Below are 27,292 nucleotides of genomic sequence, written 5' to 3'. Positions count from 1 at the left end.
GACTGTGAAATGCATAGAAATGACCACGAAATGAAACGAAATCGCCGGGATTGACCATGAAATGCATGAAAATGACCGTGAAGTGAAGGGAATTGACCGTGAAATGCAGGGAAATGACCATGAAGTGAAGGGAATTGACTATGAAATGCATGGAAATGACCGTGAAATGAAACAGAATCGCCGGGATTGACCGTGAAATGCATGAAAATGACCGTGAAGTGAAGGGAATTAACCGTGAAATGCATGGAAATGACCGTAGAGTGAAGGGAGTTGACCGTGAAATGCATAGATATGACCGTGAAATGAAACGGAATTGCCAGGATTGACCGTTAAATGCATGGAAATGACCGTAAAGTGAAGCAAATTGACCATGAAATGCATGGAAATGACAGTGAAGTGAAGGGAATTGACCGTGAAATGCATGGAAATGACCGTGAAATGAAACGGAATCGCCGGGATTGACCGTGAAATGCATGGAAATGACTTGGAAGTGAAGGGAATTGACCATGAAATGCATGGAAATGACTATGAAATGAAACAGAATCATTGGGATTGATAGTGAAATGCATGGAAATGACCGTGAAGTGAAGGGAATTGACCGTGAAATGTAGGGAAATGACCATGAAGTGAAGGGCATTGATCGTGAAATGCATGGAAATGACCGTGAAATGAAACAGATTCACCGGAATTGACCGTGAAATGACTGTGAAGTGAAGGGAATTGACCGTGAAATGCAAGGAAAGGACCATGAAATGAAACGGAATTGCTAAGATTGACCGTGAAATGCATGGAAATGACCGTGAAGTGAAGGGAATTGACCGTGAAATGTAGGGAAATGACCATGAAGTGAAGGGAATTGACCGTGAAATGAAACAGAATCGCCGGGTTTGACTGTGAAATGCATGGAAATGACTATGAAGTGAAGGGAATTCACCGTGAAATGCATGAAAATGACTGTGTAGTGAAGGGAATTGACCGTGAAATGCATGTAAATGATCATAAAATGAATGAAATCATCGGGATTGACTGTGAAATGCATGGAAATGACTGTAAAGTGTAGGGAATTGATCGTGAATTGCATGGAAATGACCGTGAAATGTATGGAAATGACCGTGAAATGAGACGGAATTGTCGGGATTGACCGTGAAATGCATGGAAATGACCATGAAGTGAAGGGAATTGACCGTGAAATGCATGGAAATGACCGTGAAATAAAATGGAATCGTCGAGATTGACAGTGAAATGCATGGAAATGACCGTGAAGTGCAGGGAATTGACCACGAAGTGAACGAAATTGACCATGAAATGCATGGAAATGACCGTGTAATGAAGCATAATCGCTGGGATTGACTGTGAAATGCATGGAAATGGCCGTGAAGTGAAGGGAATTGATCGTGAAATGCATGGAAATGACTGTGGAATGTAGGGAATTGACCGTGAAATGAAACAGAATCGCTAGGATTGACTGTGAAATGCATGAATTGACCATGAAATGCATGGAAATGACCGTGATGTGAAGGGAATTGACCGTGAAATGCATGGAAAAGACCGTGAAATGAAACGAAATTGCCAGGATTGACCATGAAATGCATGGAAATGACCATGAAGTGAAGGGAATTGACCGTGGAATGAGTGAAAATGACTGTGAAGTGAAGGGAATTGACCGTGAAATGCATGGAATGACCGTGAAATGAAACGGAATCGACGGCATTGACCATGAAATGCATGGAAATGACCGTGAAATGAAACGGAATCGCCGGGATTGACCGTGAAATGAAACGGAATCGCCGGGATTGACCGTGAAATGCATGGAAATGACCATGAAGTGAAGGGAATTGACTGTGAAGTGAAAGGAATTGACCGTGAAGTGAAGGGAATTGACCGTGAAATGCATGGAAATGACCATGAAATGAAATGGAATCGCCGTGATTGATCGATAATTGCATGAAAATGACCGTTAAGTGAAGGGAATTGACTGTGAAATGCATGAAAATGACCGTGAAATGAAACAGAATCGCCAGGATTGAACATGAAATGCATGGAAATGACCATGAAGTGAAGGGAATTGACTGTGAAATGCATGGAAATGACCGTGGAGTGAAGGGAATTGACCGTGAAATGCATGGAAATGACCGTGAAATGAAATGGAATCGCCGAGATTGACCGTGAAATGCATGGAAATGATCATGAAGTGAAGTGAATTGACCGTGAAATGCATGGAAATGATCGTGAAGTGAAGGGAATTGACTGTGAAATGCATGGAAATGACCTGAAATGAAACGGAATCGCTGGGATTGACCATGAAATGCTTGGAAATGACCATGAAGTGAAGGGAATTGACCATGAAATGCGTAGAAATGACTGTGAAATGAAACGGAATCACCGGGATTGACCGTGAAATGCATGGAAATGACCATAAAGTGAAGGAAATTTACTATGAAATGCGTGGAATTGACCATGAAGTGAAGGGAATTGATCGTGAAATGCATGGAAATGACCATGAAATGAAACGGAATCGCCGGGATTGACCTTGAAATGCATGGAAATGACCATGAAGTGAAGGAAATTAACCATGAAATGCATGGAAATGACCATGAAATGAAACAGAATCGCCGGGATTAACCATGAAATGCATGAAAATGACCGTGAAGTGAAGGGAATTGACCGTGAAATGAGTGAAAATGACCGTTAAGTGAAGGGAATTGACCGTGAAATGCATGAAAATGACCGCGAATGAAAAGGAATCACCGGGTTGACCGTGAAATGCATGGATATGATCGGAAGTGAAGGGAGTTGACTATGAAATGCATGAAAATGACTGTGAAGTGAAGGGGATTGACCGTGAAGTGCATGGAAATGATCGTGAAATGAAACGGAATCGCCAGGATTGACCGTGAAATGTATGGAAATGACCGTAAAGTGAAGCGAATTAACCATGAAATGCATGGAAATGATCGTGAAATGAAATGAAATTGCTGGAAATGACCATGAAATACATGGAATTGATCATGAAGTGAATGGAAATGACCATGAAATGCATGGAATTGACTATGAAGTGAAGACATCATTTACTGCAAAATGATGTCTTCACCATTCATAATGAAATCACTATTATGAATAGATCATTTACTACTAAATTTTAACAAAATATACAACACAACGTTTACATCATTTCACCATAATATTTTACAAGACATCATTTACAATAATTTATAACATTTCACAAAATTTCCCAATTCCTCTCCTGCCTAAGAGAAATATATCATATTTTGAAGTCACTAAGGCAATCATAGGTTATTGACTCCCTAAAGCTGGAAGTGAATTGCTGCAAGTCTCTCCCTGACAAAATTTGATCACTGCATAAAATATCGGTATATTTCATGACAAAAATGCCACAGTCATATCTGTTCGTCTGCTTTGGTATAGAAGTATCTTCTCTGACCGTCCAAGCATTTCCTTCCAATACAGACATATCTCTTATGACATAAAATAATATAGGCAAGGCCTCCTTCATCAGCTCGATATGTTTCCTATATCGACTGAGTGCCCTTGAGTATAAACTGTCAAGTATAATGATTTCACAGTCTCGAGGGTGGATGGCCATCAAGTACTAATGACTGTTGGCATGATTGACTGCTATGTATGCCTGTCCATGTGTGGCAAGATAAGATATTAATATCCAGAAATTATAAAAATGGGTATACCTAGCGTTGATAACTTGTAACGACACCATTACCTCTTCATGTTGCCATATGGCCTTCTGCCCATCACGAGGCTTGACAATGCTGATCGCAGTGAGTTTTTCTAGCCATTCAAATAATAAACGCGATTCGTCACTGCCAGCATCCCGATACATTCTCAATGTCGATATTTTCATGCCGATACATGATTATTACAAACAACATACCAAATTAGAACATATATCATATAATTAAATAACAAAATAACCATGATCCAATTCATACAGTTACCAGAAAAAATGTAGGATAGAACTTGCAATCATTTATATATAAAGTAGGAAATGATCGATGCCTTCTCTCTAAGAAATCGACGTACTTGTTGATAGCCTAATCAATAAAGATAGAAAATTAAGTTCTACTCTAATATAAGTGTTCTGAATAAAATCATGTATGTATGTGTGTGATTTACTTACCACATAATCAACCCATGCATTTTTCTCCCAAATGGTCTTGAACCAGAGAAATTTTGGTGATTCTTTGTTTGGGTTGGCCCAACTTTTCAATTCATGAAGTTCGTCCTCCGATATTACCCTAAATGGATTGATCTTGGCCTCAAAGGGTATCGGAGAATTAGGAAATTCTCTTTGTTTCTCATTGTTGGCGGTGTTCCTTGGAGTGGTTTGCACAACAGAGATGGAAGTAAATGGAGAACACTTGTAGACAGACGGCTTCAACACCCTCTTAGGTCTCCTCTTATATACTGGAATGGAATGCAGTGATTTCTCGCATATATCAACGCTTAACGCATCCTTATCCTCCTTCTAAAACTCTTCCTTCTAATTCTCTAACTCCTCCTTCCAAAACTGAATCTTCTCTATACGAAATGCCTCCATCTGCTTCTTCAACTCCGCTTTACCCTCCTCCAACTCTTTCCCCTCTTTCGTCAGTTCTTCCTTCTCCCTCATCAGCATTTCCCTCTCCTTCTTTAAAAACTCTCTCTCATTCAACTCCTCCTTCTCTAACCTTGAGACTTCTTTCAGTTTTAGCATTAATTCAACCTCCTTGAGTACTACTTCTCTCTCCCTCTCAATAGATTCTTCTCTCACTTTTAGCATGCATTTGAGAAGCTTCAACTCTTCCCTGTCTCTCTCCAACTGAAGCCTCTACACCTCCACTCCTTCCTACCCTCCCTCGACTCCCCAGTCAATTACAATCCCGCTCCCTCTCCCTCTCCTTCATTAGTACTCTCTTCCTCTCCCCCTTCTTCTCCCTCTCCACCCTCTTCTCCCTCTCCTTGTCCCTATCTCTCTTTCATATCTTCATCATCTTCATCTTTAGTGCCTTACAAAATGAAGCAATGTATGTATCAATTATATTAGATATCAAATTAATTATAAAATATCAACATAAAAGAAGACGTTTCTGACATCTTACGACAAATCTATCACAGAGCAAACAAACGGTCTCCGTCTCCAGCTCCTCGGTGGTAGGCTCTAAGATAAGAGCGATCTCAGTCTGCAAGAGAACATCTTCGTTTTCATGCTAAAGAAACACATACACACACATATAGTTGAATGAGTGACCATTTAGCTTCATAGAAATTGACTTACATCTTTACTCTCTATAATTTAATGAATCTTCTTATACCTCCAACCATTCCATCCCCGATATTGTATGAATCGTGGAATTTGAAAGGGAACGTATGAAATTATACATTATCGGAGAGCCGGTACTCTCTCAAGGGCCCATATCTATTATAATGAAATGACAAGATGATGTTAAATAAATATAGTTTGTAATAAACTATGAATTAAAATAGACAAAGAAAGAATCCTTACTTGTAGGGGAAATATGCAACTAGTGACATTGTAATGAGGCCCCTAGGATGCCATGAAGGCACTCTCGATCCCTTCCGTCATCTTTTAGAAGGCCAAACTACCCTAAGGGTAGATATTAAAGTCTTCCAACAAGTCGACAAGGTCAATAAAGTCTGTACAGCATGTAATATTCGTGTCGGTACTCCTAATAAGCCAGTCTACACATAATATTAGGGCTACCTTCACGACATCTTCGTGCTTAGTGCTATCAACTATCCTATTGAACATGTCCTGTACATGTTTCGTTAGGATAGGATATTCATTGAAGTATTTTTCTCTTATTGACTTCTTTGAACGATGAATATTGGGTATAGAGAGGTCACCAGTCTTCAGCTCTGTTATTAGGATGAAGTCCATCTCGGTAAATTTTACATGGTTCTCCTGTATCTTGATTACAAGATTGCCTAGATATCTCTTAATAAGTGAGTGAAAAATGACTCCTATAAACCTAAATGATGGAATATGTAATAAAAATGATAATGGGGTCTGCCTAAATATAATATTTAATCTAGTGTTATTCTTCTCCAACCCACTCTTCACACTATCAAACCACCATGTCAAAGATCATCTGCATGAGATGGTGGGGGCCGACTCGCCAAATCCCTTATGCAAGGGTTTATCATCTACAAGGATGAATTGAAAATTAAATCAACGATAACATTCAGTATTTAACAAGACATAATGTGAAAGTTGACTTGTTGTGGTGAAAATTCATAAAGTATGGTATGAGTCTGCCGAGTCGGCGGTCAGTTTTTGGCAAATTCCAAATGAAAGTACAAGACTTATTAGTTAATTTTCACAAGTTTTGGGCTTGTATCACTCACTTTGGGCCTGTTTCGCTCATTTATCAGTCAATTTCATGTACTTGTTGGTAAATTTATATCAAGGTTGTCAGTAAAAAAATGTCAATATCAAGTAGTCATCGGCCATTTTAAAGAATTCTATGTCAAATGGTCGACTCATAGGTCACATTCAACAAGTTCACGGCTAGTTATTGTTCACTCCTCAAGTATAGGGTTGTGATGTAGTAATAAACTCGGTGTGACAGAGGTCGAATCCCAAGGGACTGATACCTGTACGTATCTGAAACTAAGTAGAACTAGAACTAGACTAAGATGAAATCTAAATTAAATGAAATTTAGGGAATAATGGTGAAATAATTATCTAAAATTTATAGAAATCAGAGGTACGAAACTAGGGATTCAGAGGATCCACTTATAGAGATCATGGAGATCTTATGCCTGCTTCAAGAACTCAGCTGGACTTAGAGTCCCATCTTCATCCAGTTGAAAAGTGTAACCATGGAAATCAAGACTGAACTTCTTTTGATATAGCTTTTAAGGGATGAAAGGTATATGAATTAGAATGGATTCCATCACCAAACCATTCCCATGAGACAAAGTAAACAAAAGAATTAAACTAATTACCAACCAATCAACAATGTATGAAGGTTAGGAAGGGTACCGTCATCCGACCATGCCTAGGAGACGATGGTGAACAATAGGGCTTCCTGACATCATAAACATAAAAAGGAAAGGAACATGCTCAAAACTATCGCAGACCTATTGTAATTTTAGTCACAACAGACCATTAAAAACTAAAAATATTCCCTTAATTAAACTAAAATCAACATCAGTTCAGTCTAAACAAAAGGCACAAGCAAAAAGTTTTCCATCACACTACAAGCTTTACCTCTTAGCCCTAGCTAAGAGGTTTAGCCTAGAATAGACATGATTAGGCTAAACATAAAAAGAAACAGTAGAAATAAACAAATAAAATAAATATTACTCTCTCTATCTCTCTGCTCCACGTCCCGGCTGCAAATTGAATGCTTTTGTCTTTCTTCTCCTCTCTCTTTTATAGCTGATGGAAGTCGGCTGGGAGTGCGTAAGGTCGGTGGGTTTCTTACACAGCAGCGTGCGTAAGCAGGGCCTGTGGACTGAGCTACGATGTTGGTGGGGCCCATGATCAGTGTTGTGTGAAGAATTAACACCATCCATCAGCTTCATGGTGAGATTTCAGTCTGAGATCGACCGTTTTGGCTGGCAGCTGATGTAGCCCACCAAGTGGATTGTGCGGAGATTGTCCCAACGTCCAGTAAGGTGGAGTGCGATCCTTGTTGTGTCACGAACTGATCTCACCTATATCTTGGTCTTGATCATCGTCCAGATATGTTGAACGGTTTGGATCATGATTCTAGATCGAAGTGATGGCCCACCGACGTTGGTTCGCAGCTCCCAGTTCAAGATTTCATAGCAAAAACCGAAACGAAAGGCTCTGTTTTTGAATGGGAGTCGGTGGGGTCCTCATACTTAGTATCTTAAAAATCCACTACATCCATTAGTTTCTTCTCAGAAAAACCGTTTTGAGATGGTCGGTTTTGGATTGGGTTGAGTGTGGCCCATTGAATTTTAAACCGGCCGTCCGTTAGATGTAGTGGCGTTGTTTCCATGCGTACACGTGCTTGGGTCTAAAAAACCACCATGTGTACGGTCGGTTTGACCTCTTGGGATGAATGGACGGTCCAGATGAACCACATGATCAACGATGGTAGCCCACTCATCACTTTAGCGCAACACCTGCGAACGGAGGAGAGATTCCCTCTCGCTTTGGACAATCAGGTCAAACCAACTTTGACTGGGCTTCCAGTCTAGTGGACGTCCAGTCATATGTACTTCATATACATGTAGTGTAGTTTGGGGTCCATAATGATGATCTTGCGAAATCTGTTCTGTCCATCTCTTTCCTTATATCTTTTTAACAGTTGGGACCAAATTTGAGGCATATCCAGTTTGCATGTGGGCCCAGAATTCAGATTTTAGGGGCTGATCTGTTCGTTGGGCCACTTCTTTAGAGATCCAATTGCTGAAATTTGATATGTACGGTTAATTTATGGTCCTCAGGCCATGTATGTAGTTTTGAGACAAAAAGGTGGTAGGAACCTTGTGATCTAGCATTCTGGATGATTTTCAGGCCACTTAAGCTTCAGTTTATCGATTTTCTCGGATCTTTGGCGTGTAAATCCATCGATCTTGGTCCCCTGGGGACTGTCCCTTGCCTTAGTGTGTCTTGAGCATTAAATCCACGCTTTTAGTACCTTTTTTCAGTCCACGCTCGTAAATTCACCTTGCAACAAAAACACGATTAAAATAGGACATTAAACGGTACCATGTTTGTAAAATCAGGTAATTACTGGGGTCTAATATGCAATATTTGACCCTCAATAGTTATGGGTCAATTTTCAGAGTTATATGTTGCATTTGGCAAAGAACGTTGTGAAATTGACCATGAGTGGATTTGTCTAAGGACTGTAAATAATTGTTAAGTGAAGGGGATTAACCGTGAAATGCATGGAATTGTCTGTGAAGTGAAGGAAATTGTCCGTGAAGTGAGTGGAATTGAACGTGATGTGAAGGGGATTGTGCATGAAATGCATGGAATTGACCGTGAAGTGAAGGGGAATCGCTAGAATTGACCATGAAATACATGGAATTGACCGTGAAGTGAAGGGGAATGACCGGAAATGACCGTGAAATGATTGGAAATGACTGTGAAGTGAAGGAAAATGACCGCGAAATGCATGGAAATGACCGTGAAGTGAAGGGAATTGACCGTGAAATGAAACAGAATCGCCAAAAATGACTGAGAAATGCATTGAAATGACCGTGAAGTGAAGGGAATTGACCATGAAATGCATGAAAATGACCATGAAGTGAAGAGAATTGACTGTGAAATGCATGGAAATGACCATGAAATGAAAGGGAATCGCCGGGATTGACCGTGAAATTCATGGAAATGACCGTGAAATGAAACGGAATTGCCGAAAATGACTGTGAAATGCATGGAAATGACCGTGAAGTAAAGTGAATTGATCGTGAAATGCATGGAATTGACAGTGAGGTGATGCAAATTGACCGTGAATTGCATGGAATTAACTGTGAAGTGAAGGGGATGACTGGCAATGACCGTGAAATGATTGGAAATGACCATGAAATGCATGGAAATGACCGTGAAGTGAAGGGAAATGACCATGAAATGCATGGAAATGACTGTGAAGTGAAGGGAATTGACCGTGAAATGCATGGAAATGACCGTGAAGTGAAGTGAATTGATCATGAAGTGAAGGGGAATGATTGACAATGACCGTGAAATGATTGGAAATGGCCGTGAAGTGAAGGGAATTGACCATGAAATGCATGGAAATAACCGTGAAGTGAAGCAAATTGACCGTGAAATGCATGGAATTGACAGCGAAGTGAAGGGGGATGACTGGAAATGAACATGAAATGATTGGAAACGATCATGAGGTGAAGGGAATTAACCGTGAAATCACAGAGAATGGTCAGAATTAAGTCAGTTCACGGTCAATTTAACTCAGTTCACGGTGATTTTAGCTTAGTTCACAGTCAATTTAACTTAGTTCATGGTGAATTTAGCTCACTTTACGGTCATTTTAGCTTAGTTCACGATCATTTTAGCTCAGTTCATGATTGTTTTAGCTCAGTTTATGGTCATTTAACCTCAGTTTATAGTCATTTTAGCTCAATTCATGGTCCTCATCATTAACTCAGTGGGTCCTCAGTTTGTTAACTTAGTCGGTGCTCAGTATCTTTCATGGTCTTCATTTAGTTTCACATCTTATTTCATTCTTTGTTTAAAAAACCCTCAATGTGGGCCATTTGAGTCCTAATTTTGCTCATTTATCAGGACATGCCATACCATTAAGTATTTTTTTAAAAATGAAAATGGATTGTGGACCGTGCACATATATAGTATAAAAAGAAAGCAGGGATTTGAATATACTTGCCATTCAAAGCTTCTTAGATGGGGGGATCATTTTTCATCTTATCTTGGGCTCAAAAAAGTCGAAAAGGACATGTGTGGGGTGTGTATTCTCTACCATATAAAAGGGAAAGAAGAAAGCGGTAAAAGGAGGGTTTCACTGCTAGGGTGAACAGTCACAGAGGGAGAGAAGTAATCAGAAAATGATAATCTACGGGTAGGATTAAGGATCAGGAAGAGGAAAGAAGAAAAAACCAAGTTTTTTGGTGGAGACACGGTTGACAGCGTGAATAGGGTTGGTCGGCTATAGCAGGGGCATTTTCAACCTTTGGGACGGCATCCGTATGCAAAGGGAGTATTTTGGCGAGGTAAAATGAGGTGGGCTTCAACAGCTAAATGGGCCATAAACGGGTCGTACAGTGGGAAATTTCTCAAAAAATCTGAGCATGGAGCCCACTTGAGGCGGATTAGGTGAGACCTTGGTTCCAACGAGGTGGGTGGGACCGCTGACTGTGGGGCTCACAGTGCTGTATGTGCCTTAAATCTATACCATCAAACTATATTGATAGCTCATTTTAGGGCATGATCCCAAAAACAAAGCTGACTCAAATCTTCGGGGGACCACACTAAGGAAACAGTTGTGATTAAATCCTCCCAATTAAAAACTTCATAGATTCTACTGAAATGTTTATTTTCCATCTAACATATTGCTAAGGTCACGAACACCTAAATCAAGAGACCACATAGATATCATCTTTATCCAGAGCTTTTGGGACCCACAAAAAGTTTTCAATGGTCAATCACCACTGTTTCCTGTACTATGGTTCATGTTGGATTTGGAAATGCTTCATTTTTTTATTTTTTATTTTACAATCATGCCCTAAGGTAAGCTTTCAATACCGACGGATGGCATGGATTTAGTCACATACATCACAGTCGGCCCCAAGTGATCTCACCCACCTTAGTGGATCCTAGGTCTCACTTGATCCACATCGTCCATCCATTTTTTTCAGCTCATTTTAGTCATGAACCCAAAATTGAAGTACATTGATAGTGAATATCACCACACTATTGAAAGAGTGGAAATTGAACACCTACTACTGAAAACTTCCGATAGGACACAAAAGTTTTGGATCAAGCTGATATTTGTATTTTCTCTTCCTTACGTGGATGTGTTCTTCAATAACAAATAAAAATTAGTGTGGGCCTTGAGAAGGTTTTAACAGTGGATGTCATTATCCCCATTAATTTCTGTGGTGTCATCCACTTGAGCCTTGAATATACTTCAATTTTAGGTTCGTGTCTTAAAATGAGCTGAAAAAAAAAAAAGAAAAAAAGAAAAAAAAAGAAGATGAACGGCGTGGATAATGTTAGATACATCATGGTGGGCCTACGGAGCTGACTCACGTGGTGAGTTCCTCAGCACTCAATCCGCGTACAGAAGACAAAACAACGAACTCGCCTGCCAAGACAAAAAGAACAACGCATACGAATGAGAAGATGCTGAGTAGATTCGCTAGAGAGCACTTTGTAAATGCACTCGCCTCATATGTGGAAACGCAGGACGTGTGCGTGCTGTGGGAGCTGCTCATCATGCAATCCCATCTGTGTGTATGCATTTCCCCGTATATTAGGCTGATCTGATCGTAATATGGACCACATATGCACGTCGAATTTTTACGCCTGCCATCAATAAAATGGGGATCTCCTGACCGACGGCTGTGATATTACCTCAACGAGCATTGTTTGCATGTGTGAGAAACGGATTGGCTACTCCCCTTCCACCAGCCGGTGCTCTGTGGGCCCACCATGATGTATGTGTTTCATCCATGCCATCCATCTTTTTTGTCAGATCATTTTATAGATGAGCGTTCACCATTAAAAACCTTTTAGGGGCCATAAAAGTTTTGGATCAAGCTGATCTTTATTTTTTCCCTTCATCTGGGCCTGTATGACTTAATCAACAGATTGGATGTCAAATAAACAATACAGTGGGCCTTAGGAGAATTTTAATGGTGGATATCCAATCACTATTGTTTTCCTGGGATGCGGTCCACATTGATTCAAGCCCTAAAATGATCTGTAAAAATGGATGAACGGAATGGATGAAACGCACACATCATGGTGGGACCCACATAGCACCGACAACCACCAGCCGGGCAGGGCGCAGGGTGAGTATCCAATCCGTTTCCCATGAGTGCTCGTAGAATTTCTCCATTCAAACACCTCAACGCAGCCACCTTTGACTAGTCGTATCCGTAGCTGCAATTTGCTTTCGAGAAGGGCTTTTTAAGGGACGCGGATTGCGTCCTACCCCCGCCAGTCCGGGCGGGCAGGGCTCTGTGGGGCCCCGTGATGTAAGTTTTTTATCCACGCCGTTCATTGTTTTTCTCGTATCATTTTAAGGTTTGATCCTAAAAATTAGACAGTTTCAAAGATCCAGTGGACCATACCAAAGAAAGCTACAGTTATAATGACACTCATTGTTGAAACCTTTCTAAGGGCCACGTGATGTTTATTTACCATCCAACCTATTCATAAGGTCATGTAGACGTTGATTAAGTGAAAACACAAATATTAGCTTGATCGAAACTTCTCCAGCTCCCAAGAAATTTTTAATGGTGGACGTTCAATCCCCACCTTGTGGTTCACTCCAGCACTGGACCTGCCTCTTTTTTTGTATGATGTCTTTGAATGATATGAGGAAAATGATGAACGGCATGGATAGAAAACTTACATCACCTTGGGCCCCACAGAGCCCTGCCCGGACGGATGCGCAATCCGCGTCCTTTTTAAGTGATACAACACGCGATACGTTTTTCAACTGATTGAGGAGAAAACTACGGATGCAGACTGCAGGATGCCACAGGCGACCCGACTTTGTCAGTTATCCACGCCGTCCATCCGTTTTGCCAGGAAATTTCAGTGCATGACCTACGAATGAGGCAGATCCATGGTACATGTATCTATGTGTTTTATCTGCATAATCTGATTATTTTATTCATCTATACAATTTTCCACCTTGTCTTAGCCATATGTATACATTAGAGCTGAAAGTCGGGCAGTTTCAACCCGACGGACTGGTGAGACTTTAACATGTTGGATTACAATGGAATAGTGATGTAATTTATTATATCACCATGCATTATCCAAAAAAAAAAAAAGAATTATTTCCAAAGATCATCTGGACCACACCACAAATAGCAGCATAAAACGATTTTCAACGCAAATCCACTCCTGGCTCTCTTTTATGATACTAAGTAAACTCTATTGGGGCCCACTTTAAAAATGCATATGGTTTATCCACTTCGGATCGAATCAGATCGAATTTCAGATCGGATCGGTCTGAATAAGTATGGAACCGAACCCGACCTGAAAGGTTTTCGGATCTGGGCTGCCCTACTTGATTCGTACCGAATCAGGCCGTCAGATCGGTTCAGATAGGGTTGGATCTGGTCAGATCGGGTCGGATCCACCGAATCGAATCAAGATTGTAGCTCTACTTGTTAGTACACACCTATGCATGTGAGTACACACACTCCATGTCACTAGGGATCGATATGAAGACCTCAAGTGTTGAAAAGAGTTATCTCCACTCAGTCTACCAGTTGAGCTATGGATCTGGGTGTTAGGTTGGGTTAAGATTGAGGTATACGAACCTTGAGTTGGGCTAGGGTTGTGCACCCACCCGACCCAACCCAATGGACTTTCAGCCCTATCATCCATCCATCCATTTTGGGAAGAGGATTGGCTGTTATTCATGCACCAGCCATATAGCTAGTGTAGATATGTGTTGCGCGAAGACGAGCTCCGAGCTCCTGGTCGTACTTCAAAGGATATCAAAGTTACATGGGTCTCACAATGATGTATTTATTATATCCACACCGTTCATCCATTTTTTGAGATCATTTTAGAGCATTATATAGAAAAATGAATCATATCCAAATCTCAAGTAGACCACACCAGAAATTGCAGCAAGGATAATGATTTTCACAGTTAAAAATTCATAGGGCCCACCATAACGTTTATTTTCCGTCCAATCTGTTAATAAGGTCACAAATACATGGTTGAAGAGGATGAACAAATTTCATATTGATCCGAAACTTCTGTGACCCCCCAAAAGGGTTTCAATGGTAGACGTTCAATCTCCCACTGCTTTTTGCATTGTGGTCCATTTGATCTTCATATCTGCCTTATTTTTCGGTTCAAGTTGTAAGAAGATATCGTCAAATGGATGGACGGTTTGGATATGACACATACCTCATGATGGGACCCACGGGACTTGCTGACGTCAATATTCTAGCATTATAGCTTGTGTGTGGTACACCAGCCAATCCGCTTCCTCCATTTTGCCACCTCGATTTAGAATAAAGCAAAAGTATAAGGTAGATCCAAAGTTCAAGTTAACCGAAACAGTGGGGATTGGACACCCCATTAAAAACTTACTGGGGTAATGGAAGTTTTCGTTCAAGCTGATATTCATGTTTTGAGTTGCTCTGCTATCATGTCAAATAACCACTTTCTCTACAAGCTTGAGCTGTCAAATAATGATGTATTAATGTATATTAAAGACTTTAACATGTTGAAATAATGGTGTATTAATGTATATTAGGAGACTTTAACATGTTGGATTACAATGGAATAAGTCTGGACTTTCACTTGGATTCAGATCCTTTTCAATGACTCGAACCATCTAAGCTATGGTGTCCATTTGAATGAGGCCAGGCAGCTGGGTGAACAGAAATATCTGATAATTTTATATTACATTCTTGATGCTTGGGGAGATGATCCACTGTCACCATCTTTGTGTCGAGTGGCCTGCTGCATGACGCAGCAGCAGCAGCAGCAGACCACCCAGCAGTAAGGTATCTCATCTGGGGTTGCCTAAAAACAAAAATCTCTAATTGTATTTCTTAAAATTTTTTTTAATTATAAAAGTGTTATATTAGCCGCCCTTAAATAAACCTAAAGAGCCAAATTATCAATGGGTTGAAATGATCCAATTTGGAACATTTATTTATTAGTATCCACTATACAAAATAAGACCCATCATATAAATGGTCCAGATGATTGGCAGCGACCCATATTGAAAGGTTGAAGTAATAAACCGGACTTTATTTTAGTAAACCTGTTGATTAAATGTAAAAGCCTAGGCAGGGACATGAATAACTCCATGGAATAGACTCCATCGTAAATTACCATGGGGTTGGCTGTCCACCATGTTGTATGTTATCCATTCTGCCCATGAGCCATTCCACTCATCAGGTGCATCCATTTGTTTTGCTCATGGAGCCCAAATTACCGCTCCCAAACTTAGATGGACAGCGCCATGTGAAACAGCATAAAATCACACCTAAAACCTCCAATTTCGATCCTGCAGAAAATCTGATAGCTTTCAATGGTAGGTCCCTCTTTGCATCATTCCAAGGAGTGTGGCCTATCTAACTTTGAGATGGCATGAATTTTGTGCAAAAGGCCAAACATGAGGGCCTGCACTTGATAGACAGGGTAAATATCATATGGTGTGTCCCAGACAGCTCCACGATATGGTAACCTACAGTGGAGTCGATTCTATATCGTCATTTCCTCTAAAGGAAGCAATACTTGAGAGGAAGTCTGTCTTAAATAGGTAAAATAAGAATCAGATCCGTCCCTTATCAGACTAACTGCACTTTCATTGGACCCAAACCTGGAATTGGTAGGGTCTATAATCACTTAGGGTCTATTTCTTAACTCTGAAAATTATTACTTAATGCAGTATAGAGAAAATGTTCCGTGTTAAGTGTTCTTTGTTAACGCTGAATTTGAAAAGCACTATGTGATTTTTCATTGATTTTTTTTTTTTTTTTTTTCCAGCGACATGGTCTGATTTAATGGTTCATATGGAATACACTTCGTAAATTCTTTTATAAAAAAATTGCTTTCAAAATTACCCCTTCTCAAGTTGCTAGGGTTCTAGTCATAGTTCTAAAACTCACTAACTCTACTTGAAACTCGGCCAGGTTGACTCACTGAGGCTTTGAGCTGTCTTTAGGAATCTCTGTTCTTGCACCGACTTGGGGAGAGTTGTTGAGTCGACTCGAAATGACTTGTGGAGACCTTGCCGAGTCAGTCGTGGTATGAAGCTGGAATGAAATTCATGACCTCTATTTATCACACACACACACACACACACACACTCTCTCTCTCTCTCTCTCTCTCTCTCTCTCTCTCTCTCTCTCTCTCTCTCTCTCTCTCTCTCTCTCTCTCTCTCTCTCTCTCTCTCTCTCTCTCTCTCTCCACCAATAAGCTAAGCATAACTAATCTCTATTATTTTGATTTTTTTATTTTATTTTAAATTCTCATATAATATGCCATAATTTTAGATATTTCTTACTATCACTAGAAGTTTTAATTATATTTATTAACTATCAGGTCGAGTCTTTGGGTAGATTTGGCCCGCATGAATATTGAGTTAAGTTTTTGGTTTTTAAACAACGAGTCTAGAGCTGAAATCTAGACCTGATATTTAAATGGTCGGGTCTTGAACTCCTCTACACCCAACCCGAGTAGACCAGTTTATACCCGTGCCCGGATCCTATACTTTTCCTGAATTTAGTTTCAGTGGTTGGTGATGTTCAAAGAAAGGGGTATTAATTCCAATAGCGAATATCATTTTGTCCAAAAGTCTTCATACCATTTCATTCAAAGGGAAGAGAGCTTAGCAAAGAATCTGTACCAGGCACAAGAAGTTCTTCCATGGAGTGGTCTTTTTTCTCAATTTTAGGTCTCATCTTATCATCTCTTCATCTGCTAACTTGCACCGGGGAGGACAGGATCACCATGGGCCAATCTGTCGGTGCAAACCAGACGATAACCTCTTCCAACGATGTCTTCGCATTAGGCTTCTTCAGTCCCAGTAATTCTACCAAACGCTATGTTGGGATTTGGTACAACAAGATTCCTGATCAGACAGTTATATGGGTGGCCAACAAAGATTACCCACTTACCAATTCCACTGCTGGAGTTCTTACAATTGCCAATGATGGAAATCTCATCGTCTTGGATGGAGATAGAAACATTCTCTGGTCATCCAATGTTTCAGTCAGCCTCAAAAACAATACCGTTGCGGTACTCAGGGATAATGGAAATCTTGTTTTGAGTCAAACTAATCAGATGATCGTGTGGCAAAGCTTCAACAACCCATCCAGCTCGTTTATCCCTGGCATGAGATTGTCATTGAATATACAAACTGGAAAAAGCATACATCTCAGGTCGTGGAAAGATGTAAATGACCCAGCCAACGGCTCTTATTCTATAGGTATTGATCCTCACACACCTCGGCAGCTTATCATAAGGAATGGGCTAGGTGTGTACGTGAGGGGCAACGTATGGCAACAGGTAGCAGGTGCTGATATGCCTGAGGTGGACCGAAACTATGTAGGTTACAGTACCATTGCGGAAACCCACGATGAAATTTCTATCATGGTCGCTCTCTCAGATAATTCTTTCATGGTAAGGTATGTGTTAACTCCAACAGGGCAGCTACAGCTGCAGTCGTGGCGGGCGGATTCGAAAGCGTGGGCTGTTTTGTATTCCTCACCGACAGATGAATGTGATTTGTATAGTCGATGCGGTCCATATGCTAGCTGTGACAACAGTACCTCACCGTTTACCTGCAAGTGTTTGCAAGGATTCGAGCCCAGGATATGGAAAGACTGGGATTCAGGGAATTGGTCTGGCGGTTGTGTGAGGCGAAAGCCATTTGAATGTGGGAATGAAGATGGGTTCCTGAAGTTGGCAGGGATGAAATTGCCTGATTTTTCTATATCATTGGGAAATGTTAGTTTAAGAGATTGTGAAATGGGATGCTTTAGAAATTGTTCTTGTACAGCTTATGCTTATAGGAATGTCGGCCGGTTATCCTGGAAATGTTTGATTTGGGTTCGGGATTTGATTGATCTTGTGGAGAATACAAAAAATACCGTCGATCTCTACCTGCGTCTTGCCAGTTCTGAGCTAGGTATGTTTGTTTCTCTCTAATTTTATTTTCTTGGTTGGATAATCGGATATGATTTGGCTTAGAAGCATAAACAGTAGACCATAGAATGGAACAGTGCATCTGGTGCGTGCTATTTTGGATGGGCCATGATGCCAAAATCATTCTTTGATCCTGACCCTTGTGTGCAAATTTATTATTATTAAGTTTTATTTTTATTTATTATTATTATTATTATTATTATTTTTGGCACCATGTCAGCGTTGGATTTGAAATATAGGCCTGTTACCTCATCTTGATCAGGCAAGTCAAATTTGTACAATAATAATAGGTAGTAAAGAAAAGTTTTAAGGGTCCAAATTCAAAGTATGCATGTCTCACTTGACGATGATACATGTTATTCTGTATGGCATGATAATGATGTCCGCTGCCTAGTGAATGGTCCGCTCTTTGACACGTTTGCCATCGTGTGTGAGAACTAGGTCCTAATATGGAAGCTGTAAAATGAAACCACCTATGACGTTGATTTGAGGTATGAGGTTATGCGCAGTGCATTATTAAACAACGGGGCTTTACCTTTGGCATTGAAATATTTTAATTTACAAGTTCGTTTTTACGTTTTTTTTTTTTTCTCTTTCTAATCTTCATTCATGATGAAGTCATCATGTACAGTCCGCTTCATTGAAAAGGACTTCAATCAATTGCCAAAGGTCCCATTGTATCGAATTCTGGGGACGTGGACTCGGTGGTCCGTGACTGGGGGGCCCACTGTGATCGTGTTCCAATGTGTTTTATATCCACGCTGTCCATCTGTTTTACCACCTCATTTTAGGGCATGAGCCAAAAATGAAGAAGATCCAAATCTCACGTGGATTAGTACATTGAACACCCACCATTAAAATTTTAGCGGTCCCCAAGAAGTTTAACAATTTGATCCTAAACTTTTGTGGCCACTAGAAGTTTTTAATGATGGGTATTTAGTCACTAGTGTTTCTTGTGTTGTGGTCCACCTTAGATTTGGATTTGCTTCATGATGCAAGGATGAACATGCTGGGTCGAGCTACTCCGAATCCACCGAGCTCCTCACAAAGATAATCAAATCCACGAGGAAAAGAAGAAAATAGAAATAATTTTTAGAAATTCATAAATAAATTGGTAATCGAAATAAATGAATTTATAACCCTTTAAATAGGGATAATAAACCTTGAAAGAAGTTTTGGAATTAAACTACTAAAACTCCTAGAAATCGCGACTTACTATAAATAGAAAACTTACTATTTATAAATAGTTGTAATTCCTACTAGTCATCAGGGTGTTTGGCCAAAAATAGTATGTGCCCTCTCTGCCTCAACCATGTGATTCCTCTAATTATTCTGAGCACTTTTCATGTGGAAAGCAACTTCTAAAGCCCAACGGATGAAGAGTTATAATTAAACTAAAACTTACTAAAGATAGAAGGAAAATGAAATAGAAATTCAATCATCAATATGATGGAATCTCAAATCTACGAGGAAAAAATGAAAATAGAATTAATTTTTAGAAATTCATAAATTGATTGGTAATCGAAATAAATGAATTTACAACCCTTTAAATAGGGATACTAAACCTTAAAAGAAGTTTTGGAATTAAATTACAACTAAAACTCCTAGAAATCGTGACTTACTATTAATAGTAAACTTACTATTTATAAATGGTTGTGATTCCTACTGGTCATCATTGTTTTCAGCCAAAAATAGTATCATACCTATCTGGCTCAACCATGTGATTCCCCTAATTATTCTAAGCACATTTCATGTGGAACGCAACTTCTAAAGCCCAAGGGATGAAGAGTTATAATTAAACTAAAACTTACTATAAATAGCAAAAACGAAAATGAAATGGAAATTCGACCATCGATATGATGGAATCTCGTAAATTCGGCTTGCGCAATATGGTATAGTGGGGCTGGGTCGCTAAAGTAGCTTGTCCTATCCAAAGTCATATATGGCACGTCGGATAATTCATTTTGGTTTGCGAGATATATTCGTTTTAAAGTTCTAACGGTCTAGATCACTTTTGCCTCTGATAGGGCCTTTTTTGGTCCATCTTGGCCATGAAATCATTTGCGACCCACTCTACATCACTTCATTTTAAAAACCCATATACCATGGAGAGCCCTATAGTGACAGATCTATGGACGTTGGTGGTTCCATTATTTGCAAAATCGGAATCCGCATCCGTTGGGTACCATACCTTTATCAGGTGTTGCATGCTCTATTGTAGCATTCCCTTCTCTTAGCCAGGTATGCAAACCTCATGCTTACATGTGAGAAAAGATTGGGCCCACAACTGCATTATTGCATCTCGCGAGGGATTAAATTATATATCATTTTTTGTTTGGAAGGATTACGCCACACTTGCCCATGGCATACACGTGTTTTCAATTCTGACAATTTGGGTCCATGGTTAGTCAATCCAGGCCATTAGTTAGATCCTTTGTAGCGTGGATGGAGTACGTTTTGAGGATCTCTTTAACCTACGTTTCATGCCCTGATAAGAAGCAAACTCTAATAAAACACCAAATACTAAAATTCTAGGAATAAAAAGTTAAGTCCGACCTAAACTTGCTAAAAATGGTAAGTTTTTCCAAAACGAAAAACTTGAGTAGGAATGAATCATTTTCTTGTAAAGCAGAACAATGACACTTAGCCCCAAAATAAAATTTCAATTAAGTTCATAGGTCGTGCATCCCGTAACTCATTACAATAAAAAAGTTATGATTAATTTAATTTACGATTTACGCTTTGAAGGACAATTTTCTGATTCCAGAATGATTTTATTATTATTATTATTATTATTATTATTATTTTTATTTTTTAGTAATCTTATAATGCCTAGGCCCAGTTACATCATGGCCCACGTAAGACTGGAAGCAGATATGATGAATTATATCTGCTTTTGTTAAAGCTTTTTCGTTCCATCTGGGCGAAGAATAAGTTTGCAGCCTGCTCTACATTGGCTGCCAATAAATTTATACCTAAAAACTTCTAAATTTATGTATTACTGCCCATCTAAGTTCTTAAATACTGTGATTTTCTACATAATTCTTTAGTATTGGTGAAGCACATCACATGAATGGATTTGATGTCATATAAACATCCTAGTGGGCTCTACACAGAAGTATTGGTGAGTATCAAATCATAACTTCTTCCTAGGGTGTGCTCTATTTGAATTCTAGATTGTCATGATTTTTGAGCTCCAAAAGTGAACATGAGGCAGCGTACCTGAACAAGATAACCCAGCGTGGCTCATTTATAAAGGGAGTAGATTTATTTTTACTCTTTTATATGCAGGTGTGAATGGCCAGGGAACCGGCTCATCTAACAGGAGGGGACGTGTTCTTGCAATTCTACTATCATGTGCTGCTGGGGGGATGCTTCTTATAGGCACTTGTGGCTATTTTTGGTGGAGTAGACTCAAGAAACATGGTAGCTTTAGCATGCCTTTTAACTTATATCTGTTGTTAAATGATCATATTGGTGTTAGAAGTTATGGCATAAGTTTGATGTTGGCTGAGTTCCTGATGCACAATGTGCACATCTGATCTAAATTGATTACCATCATGCACAAATTATAGTTCAAAAACCTAAAATCTTGACTGGATGTCCAATTAGGTTGGCTAGCTTGAAGGTTGATTACTCTCAATGCACCATGTGCACATCTGATCTAATGTTTTCCTACATTGTTAGATTGGAAATGTTTTTTCTTGTGCGTGCCTTCTGACCGAACCTATTTCTATCATGATGGATTTTATGACTAGTTTTGTAGTTTGGGTCTTTCCTGCCAGACCCTTCATCGGTCGTCTTGAGCCTTTCTTTTTGGACCGCTGATGTAGAGTGGGTCGCGGACAGTTACATGGCCAAGATGGATCAGAAAAGGCCCAGTCGACGACGAAGTGATCCAGACCATCAGACCTTAGATCGGGCATATCTCGCAATCCGGAATGAGTTATTTGACGTAAAATATATGAATTTGGGGTAGAACGAGCTACTTTAGGCAACCAACCAACCCGGAATTGCAAAACACCCCTAGATCGACGGTCGTTTCCCTGTTTTAATTTTGTTTTTACTATAAATAGTAAGTTTTAGTTTGATTATAACTCTTCATCCGTCGGGCTTTAGGAGTTGCGCCCAATGCGAAAAGAGCTTAGAATAATTAGGAGAATGGTTTGGTGAAGCCAAATAGGACCCTTACTATTTTTGGCCGAAAACCTAGCACACTAGTAGACATCACGACCGACTATAAATAGTAAGTTTACTATTTATAGTAAGTCATGAATTCTAGGAGTTTTAGTTGTAGTTTGATTCTGATTTTTTTTCTATTGCTTGGTATCCCTATTTAAAGGGTTGTGAACTTGTTTTTATTGATTCATTAATCAATTTCGAATTTCTTAGAAATTATTTATATTTCCTGCTTTCTTTCCTTGGGGATTCGAGAAGTCTCTGTGAGGAGTCCAGAGAAGTTCCGTGGATTCGGAATAGTCATCCTCTTGAGGAAGATAGTGCTCGACCTCACATCCTCCCCTGCGTCAACCGCTCTCCATTGTGTTGGGCCTTTCCGAGTATACTTATTTTCTGATGTCCTGTCTTTCAAACTGCACATGGCTTTTGTTGCTGGGACTCATCATTTACCTGGACCTGTTGCTGAGCTGTTTTTTGTCCAGACCTGTTTCTTTTTTGTTATACAATTCTAATTAGGTCTGATATCTGGTTGTCATTAGAGCAACGGATCTAAGATTCAAACCATTGTCCTTTCATACCTGAATCCTGTGCACTCATACCTTATGCACATGAAGTAGTTGGTAATTACTATTTTTAATGCTGTTTCTGTTTTGGCATGTTGTCAATTCAATTGCTAGTTATTGCATCTGAATTCAGATCTCATCGCATGCCCCTCCACATTGGATAAGATAAACCTTCGCCCAGGTTTAACATCCATTGCCGGTGCTCGCCACTCATGTTACCTGTTGTTACTTCTCATTGCTCAAATCTTGTTGCCGATGATATTTTTATTAATAATTATTGTATTTCTTTTCAAACTCAAATCTTGGATACAACTATAGAAAGATATAAATAGGGATACAATTGTGCATATATAAAATAGATACATCCAAGTTTCTATAGTTTAGCCCTGAATAGATACAACTATGTTGTGGATTTTGGATCCGACGGTGGCGACGAAAAATCCTTGTGGGCCATGGTTTTTGGTTCTTTTGGATGATGTTTTGAAAATCACTTGAATGGATGAATGAAATCTGCTTTTTGATGGAAAAAAAGAAAGATAGAACTATGTTGTTCCTAAGCAGATGGTGACCACTCAACTCGACTATGTTATGGTCTACAAATTGGTTTGGTCTCGGCATTCTCATGAACAGAACTCTCACCACTGTGCCGTCCTCCCTTTCAAATCTCAGGGTGAGGGATTTTCTGGGATTGATGGGCCCGTTGCCTCCTTCTGCGGTTTTCAATTACCTCTCCCAGCAGGACGTTAATGCCATTTTCCATGCGGGTCATTGCCTCACTGGGCAGTAAGATTCTCCTTTCTGGCCTCTCACTTGAAATGGAGCTTTCTTTGTCTCCACGGCCTGGGAAATTAGCAGAGCTCGTTTCCCTCGCCCCACCTGGGGTGGGAAAATCTGGAATATAAATCTCCCTCCCAAGATATTGCTCCTCATGTGGTGTATCCTCAGGGGCACGGTGCCACCGGACGAGGCCATTTCCACTCGTGGAATCCAATTAGCTTCAAGGTGTTGCTGCTGTTACGAGGAGTTTCACTGTAGGCCTTCAGTTGAAACAACGGACCACACCTTGCATAATGCCTGTGCGGCTGCAGTCTGGAGCCATTTCGCCGGAATCTATGATATTCTTTTGTCCAGTAAAGACTCTTTGTTGGAGCACATCAATAGATGGAGGGAATCCTCACCTCAGATGCCATCAGCGGCATCAGCTCCCTTCCGCACGCTTGTACCCTATTTTATTATTTGGGAACTATGGCGAGCGAGAAACGCCTTCAAGTTCGAAAACTCCAAGCTCAGGTCAGTCACTATTATTGCTCTCACCACTGCTTGGATTAGCTGGTTTGTTAGGACGTCGAATGCCACTTCTATCGATGGTAGCCATAGCCGAGCTTTGTCTTCTATGGGAATCAGGCCCCATCCTCGCGTCCTTGCTGCTTCTCAGGTGGTGTATTGGTCCAAACCACTACCCGGCTGGGTGAAGTTAAACGTAGATGGTTGGTCCTGGGGAAATCCGGGGTTGGCGGGAAGCGGAGAGGTTTGCAGAGGGGACAATGGAGATTTCCGTTTTGGTTTTTACGCAGGATACGGTGTTGCCTCCAACACCAAGGCTGAATTGCGGGTAGTCCATGATGGTTTGTCATTTTGTCTTTAGCTTGGGATGTCGAATATCCTGGTTGAAACGGATTCTTTGATGGTGGTCAACTTTTTGATGGGTCAATCCCAACCGGGTTGGAAGTGGAAATACTGGATTACCCGAATTCGGAACCTTTCTATGAGCGGACAGATTATTTTCCGTCACGTCTTCAGGGAAGGCAACGGGCCAGCTGATGGTATGGCAAAGTTGGGCTCGACCAAGCAAGATTCTGCCTTCTTGTCCTCCAAGTCTGACCTCCCTCAGGTGGTTAGGGGCCTCATTTGTGTCGATAGAGCAGGGCTTGGGGCGATTCAGAATCGGGGGTCTAGGTAGCTTTCGGGCCTCTGGGCTAGTCTTTTGGGTTTTTTTTTTTTTGTTTTTTTTTTTTTGGAGTTTTCTCCTTGTATATCTTGTTTACGATAGGTGGCCGAGCCTTTGTTTTTTGTGGCTTGCTGGTCACCTGAAGTTCAGTGCTTGTAATTTCTCCGGCTTCTAGTTAATGAAAAATAGTGATCTTTCTTGAAAAAAAAAAAAAAAACTCGATAATCCCGCGTAATGTACCTTTTGTATGTAATCATTGATTGTTTTGCATCTTTGCATGCATTTCTTGCATACATGTGATTCATTATAGACACGATTATAGGAGGGTTTGCTGCAATGCGGCCCAATTTGTTAGTGACTACTTGGATCCATGGTCATGTTTCAACAATCCAAACTGCTTATATGATAGATCTCACTTCAAATAGACGAAGCCAAAAGAATCTACCAATGGCCTGCAAAACAACAGCTAAAGAAGATGATACATATTCAAAGGAAAAGAGTTGAATGATCAAGAGGTTGACATACTTATATAAAAGAAAATTTTGGGTATTCACTATCCATGGTGAGGCCCATCACATAAACAGTTTGGATCACCGTATCATGACCCTAAAATCCAAGGTCAAACTCAGCAAATCTCCATGACTATCTCCAATATAAAATAATAACATTTCACACTGTTTAAAACAAGGGAGGAGAGAAGCAGAGAGGGTGCTTCATGCAGACAAGCCCATCGATGTTAAAACACATTACAGAGATTTTAATATGCTTGAAAGCAAGGTGAATACTTCAGAGCTACCACTTCTCGATTTTGATTGTGTCGCTGCAGCCACTGATAACTTCTCAATAGCAAATAAGCTTGGAGCGGGTGGGTTTGGCCCTGTTTACAAGGTAATTTTCCATTTGCATTATGTGATCATGCTACCATAGATTTGTACTTTTGATAGTAAAACAAAATATATATATATTGCGGCAGAAATATTTAGGCTTGTTTAATGAGCAGGAAAAAGAGTAAAAAAAGAAAGATTCTTTGATTGATAACTCGATTTCACCTGTTTGATATGTCAATAAGCCATGGATTCCACAAAGTAATCATTACCTTTTCTATACATGCAATTCATTGCCATAAGAAACAAGGTGACTTTTGTCTACTTAATATGATGTTTATAGTTGGAAAAAGATTACTTGCCTTGTTTATTAAATTGATTTGTTTTTGAAAGGTGTGAAGACACCGCTTGTAACTGATAGTGAATTAATATTTTCATTCCATATATTTTAGTTCCTTTTTATAAATATAAAAGCAACTTTCTTTCATGCATAGTGTAATTCATTTCCATTTATGGGATACATCTCTATAAAAAATTCCATTGGGGCTAAATTAATATACTAGAAATTCCAGAAAATCCTTCACATCTTTTTGAGTTATCATGGTATCAGAGAGGTTGTTTTGGGGCATTCTTCTTTGATTTTTTTTTTTTTTTTTCTTTTCTTTTCCTTGTTATCCTGATCATCATTGTTCATAGATTACTTGTGCTCACAGTCCACACCATCCTTTCCCAAATCTGACAGGACGCACTATCCATTTACGTTGTTGCCCTTTCATGGAAATCCCCAGTCTTGACACCAACAACTCCAGCAACGATCCCATATCAGATCTATCTTTGCCTTAGCCCACCATCAACAGGCATGAATAGCACAGAGGATGTTAGGAATAATGGCGATGAGGAATAACTTGATCTTGACATCTCAGTTACCCAATCATCTTTTTTATTTTCTCATTCTTCTATTGATATTAATAATGCAAATACAATGTGGAAACTCTGGCAATGTCGTCTTACCCATACACATTCAGATAAATTATCACACGTATTTACTTATGGTATTAAAAAAATAAATTCAATAAAACTTCTCTTAATCTCTCTTACTCTTCATGTTGTTCATCTAAGAGTAAATATTTGCCGTCTTCTCTTTGTACTTGTTGATCCACCGCTCATTTTAAGCTTGTGCATTCTGATGTTTGGGGACCATCTTCAAATTTATATATGTGATATTTATAGATGATTTCTCATGATATACCTGGATATATTTCTTACACTGCAAGTCATTAGTATTCACAATCTTTAGAATGTCCTCCATTATGGTGGTTACACAATATTTCAAGAAGATTAAAGTTCTACGTTCAAATTCATTGGGGGGGGGGGGGGGGATTGTATGTATGGCATATTTACGTGATTATAATATAATTCA

General features: G+C 39.8%; 1 protein-coding gene across 2 annotated transcripts in view; it reads left to right on the top strand.

The window, feature by feature from the left end:
• The first annotated feature begins 16,855 nt into the window (after window positions 1-16,855).
• The window catches only part of LOC131221793 (cysteine-rich receptor-like protein kinase 10), a 28,838-nt gene continuing 18,401 nt past the window's right edge, over window positions 16,856-27,292 (top strand). Inside the window, exons 1-3 of one of the 2 annotated variants that reach the window (XM_058217094.1) lie at window positions 16,856-18,341; window positions 21,650-21,784; window positions 25,737-25,936. In XM_058217094.1, the coding sequence (XP_058073077.1) occupies window positions 17,078-18,341; window positions 21,650-21,784; window positions 25,737-25,936 (1,599 nt within the window). In that variant the 5' untranslated portion in view covers window positions 16,856-17,077. Of the gene's footprint in view, window positions 18,342-21,649; window positions 21,785-25,736; window positions 25,937-27,292 lie in introns of those variants that run through there. The other variant, XM_058217095.1, reaches the window with a different exon arrangement.

This window comes from Magnolia sinica, chromosome 12, assembly GCF_029962835.1.
Source record: "Magnolia sinica isolate HGM2019 chromosome 12, MsV1, whole genome shotgun sequence".
Classification (NCBI taxonomy): domain Eukaryota; kingdom Viridiplantae; phylum Streptophyta; class Magnoliopsida; order Magnoliales; family Magnoliaceae; genus Magnolia; species Magnolia sinica.
This window is presented reverse-complemented; position numbering and strand designations above follow the sequence as displayed.